Below are 16189 nucleotides of genomic sequence, written 5' to 3' on the forward strand. Positions count from 1 at the left end.
CGGATACAACTTGCATAACAAATCAGATTTGGCTATTCCTAAATTTCGCACCTCAATTCTCCAAAAGTCATTTATTTATGATTCTGCAAGTTTATTGAATGATCTCTCCTCTACAACAAAATATACAAATTCATTATCATCGTTTAAATCAAAGTGATCTGAAAAAATGACAAAAGTTCATTATTTTCTATTTGGTGAAATAAAGATAAATATACTACACACGAAGTTAAGACATTCGTGTAGTTCATTACATGCAGATCGTTTTCGTGTTAATTTATCAGTGAGTAAAGCTTGTAATTGTGGTGCTCCGGTGGAAGATTCTTTTAATAATGTCCAAAATTTGTGAGCTGCCGTTTTGATTTGAAGCAAGACTTTGAACTATCAAAAGTTCACTCAGACATACCATTCTTTACGGCAACCCTGCTCTGCCAAATACTATTAATGAAAATATCTTTAGACATGTGCATAAATGCATTGTACGAAGTAAGCGCTTCGATTAATGAATAATATGTCTTTATATTATTACGTCCATCCATTACGTCCATTCATTATTGTCCATGTTTCTGACGGGATCGGACGGTAATAAGTTACATTACTTGTGCCCAATCCCTTTCAACATTGAATAAAATATGTTCAAGCAAAACAATGGATTTAAAGACAATTTGATATCAATATCGCATTGCGCGAGAACTTGTGTTCAATTAATTAGCTACCATTCGATTGGTACTTTCGACGTAATGCCATCGATAAGTCGTTTGGACAGGAACCTGGACTAATTTTGTTCCTTCACAAAGTAAGTCTGATAGTTTGACGATTTCATCAATAAACAGTGTAGTGCTCAAATAACGTGATTCTTCAGACTTGAAAAATGTAACCTCACTGTTGTGCACATGATTTTTTAAGATGTTGAAAGAAATTCTATTAATGCCGAAATCGAAGTAAAAACTTCAAATGTGCTCAGTTCATAAGCAGTTGACGAAATTGAATATACAAGCCACATAAAGAAACTGTACATACAGAAAATATAAATAGGCACACAGCATCTGTATACGTAAATACAGTTGTAAACACTGCAAATACTGGAGACAATCAAACGCTCATGCACGTGCCAGGCGACGTGACGTCATTGATGGTGGCCCATGGACTTGCAATGTGTTACTGCACGTTGAGCTGCACACAGCATTTGAAACTCAAATTGCTGTCACTGTCGAAAGCTTAATCTTTGGTCATTCAAACGCTCACAAAAGTCACATGCACATCAAGCCAAGATTAACAGCTGCACAACGTCATGAACCCACTGGAATGGTTCGAGCAAGAATGAGCCAACAACAGATGGCAGCACATTTCCAATGCCATCGTAACACAATGTCTGCATGGTCAGGCGTTATTGAAACAGTAATGACGTCGCCGACCACCCACGTTCTGGGCGTCCTTGACGTAACAACGCCAAGACAGAACGAATGGATTCGGGTGACTCATCTCAGACACAGGTTCCAGACGGCAGTGACCACGTCCCAGACCATTCCAGGACTGCGCCGTATCCATCCCAACACTGTCAGGAATCGTTTACGTCAGTATGGGATTCGACCACGACGCCCTGCCATACGACCCATTCTGACACAACGTCATCGAGACAACCGTCAAAGATGGTGTCGAAATCATGTTCGCCAGCCTCGAATATGGTGGAGGAATGTTGTGTTTACAGATGAATCGAGGTTCAACATTTCCCATAGTGACGGGCGCCAACGTGTCTACCGGCGTTTAGGGGAACGTTATGCACGCAACTGTATCGTGGAGAGGAATCGTTTTGGAGATGGCTCTGTCATGATTTGGGGTGGGATAACAGCACGCCACAGAACCCCTCTAGTGATTGTTCAGGGCAATCTCACCGGTGTTGGCTACAAGGATCAGATTATGAAGCCTGTGGCAGTTCCTTTTCTGCAACGTCATGGACCAGGATAACATTTCAACAAGACAACGCTCGTCGCTAGGGTTGCAATGGATTTTCTCCACCAGAACAATGCCATGTTACTGCCCTGCCCCTCCACCAGAACAATGTCACAATGCCATGTTACTGCCCTGCCCCTCCACCAGAACAATGCCATGTTACTGCCCTGCCCTGCCCCTCCACCAGAACAATGCCATGTTACTGCCCTGCCCCTCCACCAGAACAATGCCATGTTACTGCCCTGCCCCTCCACCAGAACAATGCCATGTTACTGCCCTGCCCCTCCACCAGAACAATTACGTGCTGCCCTGCCCCTCCACCAGAACAATGCCATGTTACTGCCCTGCCCCTCCACCAGAACAATGCCATGTTACTGCCCTGCCCCTCCACCAGAACAATGCTATGTTACTGCCCTGTCCCTCCACCAGAACAATGCTATGTTACTGCCCTGCCCTCCACCAGAACAATGCCATGTTACTGCCCTGTCCCTCCACCAGAACAATGCCATGTTACCTGCCCTGTCCCTCCACCAGAACAATGCCATCCACTGCCATGCCCTCCACCAGAACAATGCTATGTTACTGCAATGCCTGCCCTCCCACCAGAACAATGCCATGTTACTGCCCTGCCCCTCCACCAGAACAATGCCATGTTACTGCCCTGCCCCTCCACCAGAACAATGCCATGTTACTGCCCTGCCCCTCCACCAGAACAATGCCATGTTACTGCCCTGCCCCTCCACCAGAACAATGCCATGTTACTGCCCTGGCCTGCAAATTCACTGGATCCTCACCCCAATAGAAGACGTGTGGGATGAAATGGAGCACCGTCTATGCCGTCTTCCACATCCTCCAGATAACGTTCGTGACTTGGCACGAGATTTGGAGAGAATATGACAGGCCATTCCCCAGGCCTTCCATGCTCATTTGGTAGCCTCTATGCGTCGTCGATGCACTGCTGACCCCCTACTCGATTTTGAACTTCTGACGTCATCGTTACGGATATTGTTCATGTTCTTTTTACATTTTGCTGTGGTCCGATACTTCAGCTAATAAAGTGTCAGCCTGGTTCCCTGGGTCTGTTGCGCCTGTGCTAACGCTCCGACACTGAACCAGGCTGCATTTCACCTTTGCTGTGTTGTATTCCAATTCTAAATGAATTTTCTGTGTGCACAGTTTCTCTATGTGGCTGGTATTTTTTAACCGATAAAAAATGGAAATAGCTAATCAAGATCAGAACCCCATGGAAATGAAATCAGCCACGCCGAACAGGATTCCTAGTATTGTAGATATATTCTTCCAACTGATATTAATTCCACACGCTATTAATGAGATAGACTTCTCATGGTATATGACTTTGGACAGCAGGTCCCTTTGGCTAATCATCGAACAAATTTCAACTTCACCTGACCTTCGACGACTAATTCAAATTTCCAACAGATGTCTGTTACACCGTTGAACTATATTTTTCTCATTAAATACATGAATTATTATTCATAGTGGTGACACCTTTTCCCTGGATGTCCCCGACTGGTTTGGAATAGTATATGGAGACCCGCGTTAGAATTGATCTTTAGTAACCCATGCTTGTCCTAAGAGGCGATAGACAGGATCGGGTGGTCAGGCTCGCTGACTTGGTTGACACAGGTCATCATATCCCAGTTGCGTAGATTGATGCTCATGTTGTTGATCACTGGATTGTCTGGTTCAGACTCAATTATTTACAGACCGCAGCCGTATAGCTGGAATATCGCTGAGTAAAACGAAACTCACTCACGTATATGAAGGAAGAGAAGAAGGAAAATGCAATGTTTTGTGCAAGTATAGGAATTGACAATGAATGTATGATGGTAAGTCTTCCATCATTTACTCCAGGCATATTTTATAACAGAAATAGGCCTTGACATAAGCTTGACCTTTCATAACAGAAAGATCATGGAACACAGATTTCAGAAAATGGATGACAGTCCATCAGATCATTTAAGATGTGATTACAGATGACAATATTTCAAAGTTGAAATATATTCTTCTTTGCAAAATGAAGAAAGTCTTAGGGCATGCTGGACATCCATTTCAATCCCAGTCTGTAGCTGTGTTCATAGTCTTGTTACAGACCCTGAAGCAAACATATCCAAGAGTCGAAGTCTAGAAAATGTGGCAAGTCAAGATTTTTCAGTGAAAAATGAAGAAAGTCTCAGGGTTCATGTGCTTTTTTCTGTAAAATATGTTCATTACAAAGACTAGTTGTTAGTTTACTGTGTTCACTACTGTGTTCACTGTGTTGACTCACAAATACTTTGGTTGCATATTTAGTGTTATGCCTGATACCTTGAGGCAGGGATGGCATCCTCAGAGTGAGTGAGTAAGTTTGGTTTTACACCACTTCTAGGAATATTCCAGCAAAATCACTGCTGAGGACACCCAAAATGGGCGGCACCCTCAGAGCTGGAGGAAAATACACAAAACTTCTTTAGGTATGGCAATATTTTATTTCTGTGAATATGAACATGGGTATGGATATTTCACACTAAGACAGTGCTCCTTAGATATGGGCACTTCACATCCTTGGTATAAAATACATGCATCATAACCTTAACATTCAATAGCCTGCGTGATATGTAGCAATATAAAAATACATGGGGAGGGCAAGACATTTGGGAGAATAGCTAAAGCACAAGCAAAAGTATAAATAGTTCTGTGGTTTCATAAAGATGCATTCAGATATGACCTATGTGTTCCACAATAGCATCACAAGACACTGTAGTTCAACTGACACCGACCATGGATGACATGCTTTACATCAAAGTTACAGCTGAATAACACTGCTTACTGCTGTATTAACATAGTCATCAGTAACACATTTTACTATGTTACTTTTCGTAAGAACTGAGCTTTCTGATGACATAAAACTTGTACCATTGAAGTTTACATTCAAAACCGGGTACAATAATTGGTGAGTATTTTTTAAGATGATCTAAACTGCAGTGCTTGTAATAACTGTATTTTCAGAGTGCATTCAGTGAGTACAGAATTAGTTTAATGATATTTGGCTGTCAGTAATTATCTACAATGTCTTCTGAGGAGTTGAATATGTCATAAAAGTTTATGGAAGGTCAACAACGACACAGTATAAAATTAAATCGCCCAGATCTCTGGTGCAGGTGAACTAAAAACAAATATAGTGCCAATGTTTGATGGTGCTTTGTTGTAGCAAAATAAAAATATCCCTCCTTCTCCCAGCCCTTCATTCAATTTCCAACCTGGTACACTTTGCTTGACGCACATACCCTTTCAACAATTCACAAAAAAACATAAAAACATTTGGCTAAACTACCAGCATAGAAAGACACAGACCCTGAGTATAATACAACCAACTTCTGAGATTCACAAAGACATGAAGGCAGAATAAACTCTCCATTCTACTATTGCAAGATGCAAAGTGCAAGGTTTATAAATGATATTTCACTGTTGCAGTTTCACCATCACTTAAGCTTAAGTTTCAGATACCTATACCTTTCTTATATAATGCTACCATCTTCCTTCCTTTACTATTTGAGAGACTTGGTGTATACACGTTTTCTGACCCAAACCTATGCATCATTAACAGTTTGCAAAGGAATTTGAAAGAAACTCTAATTTGTTCTCGAAAAAGCTATATTGAGCATTTGTGTTAGAGAGGATGGGTGTCTGTGTTGCAAATGAAAATAATGTATGGTACAAAAGATTTCAGCTAATTCATATTTGTATGTAAGCAATGCAATGAATAAAATGAACATTTACCCAGTAATTTGCCAAGCTCTAAGATCAAACAAATTTGAAAGAATATTCAGGTTTTGAAAGAGGTTATTCAAGAAATTGTAAAAGACACTTCAGATCTAAAAAATATGCCGTTGATTTAACTTTCTTTTGAAAGGTTTCTGAATTGCTTGAGTATTTACATAGAAAGTGGATGATGAAGTACAGTGTACTGTCCCATCTCCATCAATAATACAGCCTCACTAAGCTGAAACCATCTTTGTTACTGAGTATTATGCATATCAGATCTGCAAGCCAGGTCAACCTCATAACAAAGCAGATCATCCTTTCTGCGATACTTACAGCCTTCACTGCCGTGGACATGTGTGCATGTACTGGCATACTAGTAACCATTTTGTAAACACACACCAACATAAATTGATTGTTAATTTCGTAACGGATATACAAACAATTTTTAAAATGAGCATTTGTATAAAAAGTTTAAGTTTGTAACTTTTCAGTGCCAGCCCCCGTCGTCAACATGAAGGCACATTTTGTCACACATAATATTGTTCGTCTCAACTCCCCTAACTGGACATCCTCAAGAAGTATCCTATCTGTAACATTAATCACTCATCTAAAGCCCAAATTCCAAAGACTGAGTCCTAGAAAATTGTTAGATTGAGTAAGCTTAGATAATTATAGTCTATTAATAGAATCAAAATCTACAGAAATTGACGCTGATAACCAACTTCTGGTTACTGACTCAAATGAGTTTAGCACAGACTGAGCACCTAATAGAAACAGATTTCTACCTTGTTATTAAAACCTTTATAAAAAGCGCTAAAATATGCTTGAGAAAATAGCATCACAAACATCACCAACATGAAATGATACCAGTAAAACATGGACTAACAAATGTCACTTAGCCTGTACAGCATTAATACTGGAAAACACAACATAAACAAAGAACAGTGTACATACAAATATAGAAAAAGAATGCACTGCGTCATGTATAAACTCAGTGAATAAACTGGGTGATATGTAGCAAAGACATGATAATCTACCATATGTATGTACCATAGAAGATAACAATATTGCTATGTAAAATATAACTGTAGAAATCTATTTTCAAATGCATTAGCTCATAAATACTAAACAGCCTTGACAACAAAAGTGTTTCAAGGATTTACAATATCAACAACAAATTACCACAAGCTGCCAAGCTGATTATGCAACACAAAAACATAATCATCTGTAAGACTGCACAACTCTTTGTTCAGTGGATATACGTATTTGTAAAGACTTCCTAAGGTACTTACACAACTCCCTATGAGTTAGCATACAGCATCACACTTAGAGAAACTACAGTGTACATGTACCTTCACTTGTATCTATTGCAGTCTGTGCCTTTAGCCACAAGTCCGAAGAGCAAGTAAATTTTCTTTCACTCCAGTAAGCTGTGCTAATAAAAGCCGATACTGAAAATCAAGTCAAGTGAGAAGTGCAGATCAGCAGTTTGAACACAGACTGCAAGTGATGCATTACCTTCATCAACACAATGTACAATGTTACATTACCTTAGCAAATGTGGTGTTTCCTTGTTATATTACATTTACCATAACTACCAAACTATTGTACATTGTATACAAGTGTTGCCAACAATACAAGTTACGCTAACAACAAAATACAAGTGCTGGTGTTGTACTGATTTGAAACATCACAGACAGATCAGGTCTGACTGAAGTAAAAGGCACTTGACACTTGACACTTGTCACAATGCATGCATGAAATAGTCTTGCATCACAACCATCACATACTCTTTCACATCACAGAATAATCTGATAGAAAACTGTAATATATTCAACAACCCTATTATCATGCATGAAGACAATATAATGGAGGGAGATGGAGTTGCGATCATAGTTATGGAAGGAATATAGTTCATGTTAGTAGGCAGAGGTTTCATATGTTCAAGTAATCAGCACAAAACACTCACAAAACCTACTGCAGTTAATATCTGTTCTGGGCCTAAATTCTAAATCAAACTTCTTGATGATAGTCTCCTCTACTGCCTGCTGTTGACAGGCAGCCAGCTACTACTAGACTTTAGCCTCCTTGACCTGATGCTGTGTCTGAGTTGACCAGCTGTCAGTTTGTGCTAGACATAAGTCTTTGAGTCTTCTGATTCAACACGGTTGTTTGCTCCCCTGTGGATCAACTTTGGTTCATCAAACTCTTCGCTGAGTCGGGGGGAATACCGGCCTGACTCATCATCAGACATAACAAGAGCAACTGTTGATGCGGTGATTTCTTGGCCCTGAGCTCGCATCAGCTCGGTCTTCAACACTATCTCATTTGTCACGTACGCCTCGCGTCGGATCTGTTCTTTCAGCTCGGATGGAACGTCAGGTATCATCCATGCTACTAGACTTGTCACCACAACCACCACATTCTGCAACACACAAAGTCAAGTGAGATAGGATACCTTTTGCAGTGTTTCACAGTAGGGGTGACCTGAGGTCCATGAGGTTAGCTCCCATTAATTAATACATCATTCAAATTTTTATTTCAGGGTAGAGATTGCGATCTGGTAGAATTGGACATTCTACCAGTAGAGATTGCGATCGGAGTCTCTACCAGTAGAGATTGCGATCTGAGTCTCTACTGGGACAATCAGAGATTCTACCAGTACCATTTCCAATTCAAATGGTAGAATCTCTGATCGATCTGTGGCAAACAACAAAGATGACAACAATTGTACAAATTTATGGAGAGATGGAGAAGTGTAATAATACTTTGGGAGCAGGGCCTGACGAAGATAATTATAAATATTATATTCTAAGCAGAAGTGATATTCAGACTCAATAATGCAATGCAAAAGGGCATAATCTTTCGCTCCGTGCTCGGCCGATCTTTCGTCTTTTCTCGATTAGAAGTTGATGATTAGAGCATCGGAGCTTACAAAGTGCAATACGGTAAACTGGTACACTAATTAGCAATAAATAATCCTCACATTTGATTTCACCTTTAACAGATTTATATAACCGAAGTTTGGAATAACTTGATATACTTTTAAAGAAACACTGGTTATCAATACCAATATACCTTTCCTTAAAACTTGAAATAAAACTGTTAATACAACCTACATCTTGATTAACCCATACATAGCCGAATACCTTAGTTTTTTCTATATTTACCTTTAGCTGCCATTTATCACAATAATTACTTTACTCATCGAGCCTTTTTTGTAATCCCATAACTGTACTATACACTGCGATGTCGTCAGCAACCAATAACAGAAATAACACAGATGGTTCTTATCAAGAACCGTGGTGATTTCAAGCTCTGTCATAATGGATACATGAAAACAAAATGCTATACCAAGAAGAACTTTGTCAGATGGGACCTGAATATTAAAGATTGAAATGTATTTTACACTACTTCTTGTTCATTCACTCTTCTGTTCATTCATTCCTATATTTGAATGAAATAACAACAAAAAAACAGGAAGGTGGGGAAATGACCGGCCAGATATATATTTGGGTTAGAGTTATATTTATTTACAATAACAATCATAAATGAAAACAGAGTAACAATGTTTTATTTTCATTTTGTTTGTAAACATCAAGTTGGACAAACAGTGTGCACTTTTCAATGGAAGATGTCATTCGACAATATACGAAAATAAATTTTGTTTTTCAAAATATTCACTTAGATTGCAATCTCTACTAGTAGGATCAGATTTGAGCTTCTACTGGTAGAGATTACGATTGTATAGGTTATTCTATATAATCAGAGTCTCTACTGGTAGAGACTCCGATTGCAATCTCTACTTGTAGGATTGGAGATTCCACCAGTAGAGACTCCGATTGCAATCTCTACTGGAAGAGACTCCGATAGCAATCTCTACTGGAAAAGACTCCGATCCTACCAGATCGTAATCTCTACCCTGACATTTACATTAGGCTACAACATCAACACTCTTCAGTGTTCATGTTTTATTTCAAACACTGCATTCAGCAAATCATATACGTCACAGTGAACTTAACCAAATCAATGCCATCGACTTTCCAGGCCAATACTCTTTGTACTTACCTCAAAGACGACCACAAATGCTAACTGTGCAGCAAGAATATGCCAGAACACTTCTGACCGGCGATACTCTCTGTCATAGTGCCAAGGTGGGTTACGGAAATCTTTGTATCTGAAAACAATGAGTAATACTTTATTCAAAATAACTTAAATATAGAAGGATATTAATATAATTTTTGTTGTACCATGATTACATTTACTTCTCAACAATATCATTTCAATTCTGAATATAAATTCAGCCATTTTCCAGAACATTCTAGCTATGAGGTTTATAAATATTAATGACCCATGAAGATCTGGGTTAGAATTGATCTTTAGTAACATATGCTTGTCATAAGAGGTGACTAACGGGATTGGGTGGTCAGGCTCACTGACTTGGTTCGACACATGCCATCATATCCCAATTGAGTAGATTGATGCTCATGCTGATGATCACTGGATTGTCTCGATTATTTACAGACCTCCGCCATATAGTTGGAATATTGCTGAGTGCGGAGTAAAACTGAACTCGCTCACCCACTATAAATATTAATCATTTGTCTTGATTCTAATTTGAACAAACTGGGTAGAAACCACTTACCTGCAGATTGCTTCGTTACCAATAATGCTGTCAGATGGTCGGTGGTCCTCCTCAAAGTCACTGGTGTTGAAATATGCTAGGGTGTAGTTGACGTAACCTTTGAGGCTTCCATCATCACTGTAGAGCAAACTGTAGACCAGCCGAGGGATGAAGTCAGACGTGAGTGAGATCACAAATGCCTGGCAAACAGAACAAGGAACAGTCAATGAATCTGGGTCCCCATCCACAAAGCGTTGGTAACCTTACAACCTAGCCTAACTCTATACTTTATTACACGATTACCAATTGTATAGTGCTAAGAACATTTTGTGGATAGGGTCCATGGTGTCACAAACTCAGATGGAAATTAACACATGGTCCACCTTGTATGGCAATAACATCCCATTATGGAAAAAAGTACACATACCTAAAAATAAACAAGTAAAATGAATTATGTTAGTGTACAAATTGGTTTATGCTATGCTAGAAATGTAATAATTAGATTTCCTTTGGGATACAATGTTTGTGTACTTTCAAATTCTTTGCATCCACGAGAGGATCATGATAAGACAAAAATGTCAGGAGCCAGGTTTCCCTTTGAATACAATATTTGTGTACCCTGTAATTTTGTAAACCCTGTATTAGTACAAGAAGACTTACATTGGTGATGATAGCAATCCTGGAGAGACCATAAAGGACACTGTACCAAATACCTGCAACACACATAATTAGGATGGTTACAAACAGCCACAGACAGCTGGTTCGATCATGCAATAAACTACAGTAAACCATCATTTTAATGAATATGCTTATAATGAAGTGACAAACACAAAGTGCTTTTTTCTGATACTTGCCACTTGCTGTAAATTGTAGTTGAAATGTGTATACATAATGAACAAACTAAAAGTAGTGGTCCCTTTGAGTTAACCATACCAGCTGTTTACAGTGATGTGGAAAATCCATGGAAAATTTTCAGGAACAGGCAGATACATTTTTATTGTTTCTTCTGAATAAGCTTTGTCAACAAGTTTGAAATGCTGATACCTGGATTAAGGTGAGTAATCCCAGTCTGTGCATTATTCAACAACTGACCTTCTTTTCTGTTAATTAACAAGAATTATCTTACCAATATTGGCAGCACGATCTGCCACTGGTCTGCGAAGTTGTGTTATAAACTTGGCTGCATCACAGCGGATCTCAATGATGTTATTAAGCAGACAGAAAATAGGAGCGAGTGGAAAGGCAGCACAAAATAATGTCAGGAACCCAAATTGTAAAGCTGAAAGGAAAAGGAATACAGTCATCAAAAAGCCTTCATTATTGTAGTAGACAGCATGTAACTGTCCTGGGCCTCCTTTCACAAAGCACTAAGGTGATCGTAAGTCACTAAGGTAGCCTTAGTGCAATGTTAAAGAATGGGAGTTAGGTTAACCTTAGTAAAGGTTGCCTCGTGAAAGGAGCCCCTGGACGGTTTTTGATAACAGGCAACGATTACTATTTGTAACTTGATTTAAAAGTTGTCAAAGAGCTAACAACCTCCATCATCATTATGTATTTCATATCATCACAAAAATATTCTTTACAAGTATTAGAACTGTTCATAACAATGTCTGTACAAAAATTTTTCCAAAACTTTAGTGATATTGAGCATAAAGTATCAATGTCGACAGTATACATGACATCCTGCTGAGATTATGTAAACATCTCCATACAATAGGCCCCCAGGTACCTGAGCCATACACAGGCAAATTTACTGCACATTAAAATACATTTTTCAGCTCAAACAAAGTTTACATGATAAGTATTATTTCATTACCTGGATCACATAGTCAAGGAAGGTAAATAGTTTTCAATAATTTGCTTAAATGTTATATGAAATATAATCATGTTCACTGCCTCAAGTTTTGTTTACCGGTAGTCAAATTTCTTTTGGCTTTTGACTCTCACATTAGCCAGATTAGTTCAAACTGACTTCAGATGCAACTTACCCATCTCCAAGTACTCATAGAACAAAACTGTGGTCTGTGCAGCTGTCATCTTATAGTCTTTCTCCCAAGGAGTCTTTGCAAGTTTCTGCTCTCGAGTCTCCTTTGCACATTTCTTTTTGATGAACTTGATAAGTTTCCTGCAACCACATGCAGCATCATAACAAACTCTACTGTACTAATGTTCACCTCATAGCATTCATTTTCTCAAAATAAAATAAGGAGTACTTACGGCAGCACTATCTCCACAAAGTTGTTCTGTATCAGCTGTTTCCCAATCATGATGATTGCTAACTGAATACATAGCTCTATTAAACAGCCTCCGGCCTCACACTGAAATATACAAGTTTGTCATAGTGAGTGAGTAAGTGAGTGAGTGAGTGAGTTTACTTTTACGCCGCACTCAGAAATATTCCAGATATATGGCGGCAGTTTGTAAATAATTGAGTATGGACCAGACAATCCAGTGATCAACAGCATGGGTATCGATCTGCGCAATTGGGAACCATGTCATTTCCAAAACATTCTGAGTGATATTGAGCATAAAAGTATCAATGCTCGACAGTATACATGACATCCTGCTGAGATTATGCAAACATCTCCATACAATAGGGCCCCCAGGTACCTGAGCCATACACAGGCAAATTTACTGTACTGCACATTAAAAATACATTTTTCAGCTCAAACAAAGTTTACATCATAAGTATTATTTCATTACCTGGATCACATAGTCAAGGAAGGTAAATAGTTCTCAATAATTTGCTTAAATGGTATATGAAATATAATCATGTTCACTGCCCTCAAGTTTTGTCTACCGGTAGTCAAATTTCTCTTTGGCTTTGACTCTCACATCAGTCTCGATTAGTTCGAACTGACTTCAGATGCAACTTTACCCATCTCCAAGTACTCATAGAACAAAAACTGTGGTCTGTGCAGCTGTCATCTTATAGTCTTTCTCCTGCTGCTCTTTGCTAGTTTCTGCTCTCTAGTCTCCTTTGCACATTTCTTTTTGATGAACTTGATAAGTTTCCTGCAACCACAAGCAGCATACCATAACAATCTCTCTCTACTGTACTAATGTTCACCTCTACAGAGCAATCACTATTTTTTTCTCAAAATAAAATGAAGAGTACTTACTGCAGCACTATCTCCATTAAAAGTTGTTCTTGTATCAGCTGTTTCCCAATCATGATGATTGCTAACTGAATACATAGCTCTATTAAACAGCCTCCGGCCTCACACTGAAATATACAAGTTTGTCATAGTGAGTGATTGAGTGAGTGAGTGAGTGAGTTTAGCTTTAAGCCGCACTCAGCAATATTCCAGCTATATGGCGGCAGTCTGTATATAATCGAGTATGGACCAGACAATCCAGTGATCAACAGCATGGGTATCGATCTGCGCAATTGGGAACTGATGACGTGTCAACCAAGTCAGCGAGCCTGACCACCCGATGCCGTTAGTCGCCTCTTAAGGCAAACATGTGTTACTGAAGATCAATATTCTAACCCTGACCTTCACGGGTCTGGTCATAGTTCAAAACAATGCAAATGCTGCAAAATAGAATAATTTCAAGGCTTCTTAGTCACACTGAAGGCAAGCTGGAGATCAGTGAGACTATATGAATTATGTGGAACTTGCAACAGCATGTATAACAAAAGTTACCTCAGACGTAACGAAATGCACTGAAAATTCTCATCCCTGTACATAAAGCAACAATCTCTTCCAACAGGAATGACAACCACATCTGTTCTCACCTCTTCCTGACGTCCTCCAAACACAGTCCTGTACTTCCCAGGGCGTCCAACAAACCTGCGAACACAGATGACATGTCAGGACACAGTTTGATGTCTGCTGAGGCAATTCCATCCTCGAAACCTCCAGGATATGCATTTTGTTATAACTACCCTAAGTACCTGGATCCATTCCTGTGGTTGTCACAATCACAAATTACCGCCCTTGATTTTCATTTGCAAATTTGATTGGCTGCGCTGCTTGATCCAATGAATAAGGTTCAGAATGAGAGTCTCACTGTAACACTGTTTGGTTGGCAATATACACACCATGGCGACCTGTCAAATTGCTTATAATCAAGTTACGGGAAAGTAAACTAAAAAATTGAAAAACTGCCTAACATCGAAAAAGTAAACAGTCAAAACTTATTTTGATGGAAGGGATGTCTTAATGTCCATTAAATCTGGCTGTGACTTTGGTTTCTATGCAATAAAAACTTCCTCTTCCTACTCTATCTCTTCCCCATCTCATGAGTATTTGTGTGAAGAGTTTACAGTGAACTAAATCTGTACATCACACATTAGTTCTGTTGGTTCAACCCTCCATTTCAAAAATCATTTTCAGATAACCATGATATTACAAAAAGCAAACAAGGACTCACTGCTGCCAGTGGTTAGAATGTCATGAATATTCACATTCTAAAATGGAATTTCTGTCTTCTTAACATGTTTACTCACATAATCTAAGAAACGGTAAGTCAATGCCTTTGAGGTGAAACAGTAGCAGTGCCTATTATTGGTCTTTTCAATATTCATGTGGAGCTTGGTATAGATGTATCAGTATTATTCATGTGGGATAAATATGAAATACCACATGCTTAAAGTAATCCATTCTTTTACAACAATTTCACACTGATTCACCTGTTTCAATAAACGGAGTAAACGATGACTCGTTAAGTATTCTGTATTTGTTACATTACAAGGATGTACTCACCTGCCCTTGAAAAATGCAATATACATGATGGAAGAAAAGTAGTTGACGAACTGCAGCGCAAACAATTTGAGAGTAATGCTGCTGTCATACTCGCTCTGTGTGCGCAAGCACTCCCAGTCTGTCAGCCAGAAAGCCAGGTACCCATACACCTGTACACAAACAATTATTGGAATGAATTTACCTGAGGTACCTGCGAAATGCTATCACACAAACATTACAAACTATTGTCAGTTAACTCAACTATCGTTGCCAAAACAGGTTCTAGATCAGACATTTGGGACTGGTACTTACAAAGTTCAGCAGTAGAATGATAGCCAGGTTGATCAAGGCAGCTGTCACTGTTGTCAAAAGACTGGCATTCTGGTAAATTAGATTCACAGTTTTGGTGGTGACGTCACTGCTGTTAGTGAATATTTCCTGTTTCCTGATCAGTTGTAATGCAGCCAACATAGACACCCTGTAAGCTATCACTCCAATCACTGCACCTACTGCCATGAGAGCCTGAAAACCAATGAACAAAAGTAAAGGCGTAAGGCTGTCTGCCAATGTCAAGTCTCTAGTTATTTCAAATGGAAATGAATATTCTCTTCATTAATAATGTTCATTGTTAATGACCTTGCATTGGTCTGTCTTTTGATATGGTCTGAAAAACTGTTGAAGGACCATTTGTTTGTTTTGGGTTTGTTTTTCTGTTTAACTTCTAACACTCAGCAATATTCCTGCCATATGGCAAGGTCTGTAAATAATCAGGATCAGACGATAATCATGCATTGATCACGCAATTGGGATAAGATAACATGTGTCAACTCAGCGAGCCTGACCACTTGATCCCGTTACGCACTTCTTATAACAAGCATGGGTTGCTGAAGACCAATTCTAGACTGGATTGTCACAGGTCAAATGTTGAAGGAGAGAAGACTCACAAGTGCACTAAAAGGAAACATCCATTTCAAATTACAGAACTTACCAGTACTATCATGACTGTATAGGAGCACAGAAAAATTGGGAAACGTCGCCTCCAGAATGGGAGGTGGGGTTCTTTGATCTGAAACAGAAGCAAAGCAAGATAATGAGTGAACAACTTACAAAACATGTACGAGGCAGTAGTAAGATGAAGTGCAGCGAGGCTGTATTTCCCATT

At 39.1% G+C, this 16189-nt stretch overlaps 2 protein-coding genes across 2 annotated transcripts in view; one reads left to right on the forward strand and one right to left on the reverse strand.

Annotated features, from left to right (window-relative positions):
* Positions 1-1998: 1998 nt before the first annotated feature.
* On the forward strand, positions 1999-2844 carry LOC124283069 (putative protein CRIPAK). The gene has a single exon (XM_046719089.1). The coding sequence runs from the start codon at positions 1999-2001 to the stop codon at positions 2842-2844; it is 846 nt and encodes a 281-aa protein (XP_046575045.1).
* Positions 2845-4416: 1572 nt separating this feature from the next.
* Positions 4417-16189, reverse strand: part of LOC124282616 (anoctamin-1-like) — a 32186-nt gene continuing 20413 nt past the window's right edge. Inside the window, exons 14-24 of the mRNA XM_046718644.1 lie at positions 16016-16093; positions 15340-15549; positions 15049-15197; positions 14079-14133; positions 12554-12654; positions 12325-12461; positions 11463-11615; positions 10997-11049; positions 10358-10536; positions 9781-9889; positions 4417-8137 (exon numbers count right to left, since the gene is read on the reverse strand). Coding sequence (XP_046574600.1) covers positions 7844-8137; positions 9781-9889; positions 10358-10536; positions 10997-11049; positions 11463-11615; positions 12325-12461; positions 12554-12654; positions 14079-14133; positions 15049-15197; positions 15340-15549; positions 16016-16093 — 1518 coding nt within the window. The 3' untranslated portion in view covers positions 4417-7843. The remainder of the gene's footprint in view (positions 8138-9780; positions 9890-10357; positions 10537-10996; positions 11050-11462; positions 11616-12324; positions 12462-12553; positions 12655-14078; positions 14134-15048; positions 15198-15339; positions 15550-16015; positions 16094-16189) is intronic.

The sequence above is a fragment of the Haliotis rubra genome, unplaced genomic scaffold, assembly GCF_003918875.1.
Source record: "Haliotis rubra isolate DU_JTF1 unplaced genomic scaffold, ASM391887v1 Scf109, whole genome shotgun sequence".
NCBI classification, from domain to species: domain Eukaryota; kingdom Metazoa; phylum Mollusca; class Gastropoda; order Lepetellida; family Haliotidae; genus Haliotis; species Haliotis rubra.

Excerpts from the sequence above, each read along its gene's own strand:
- LOC124283069 (XM_046719089.1), top strand. The coding sequence starts at position 1,999 with ATGGATTTTCTCCACCAGAACAATGCCATGTTACTGCCCTGCCCCTCC.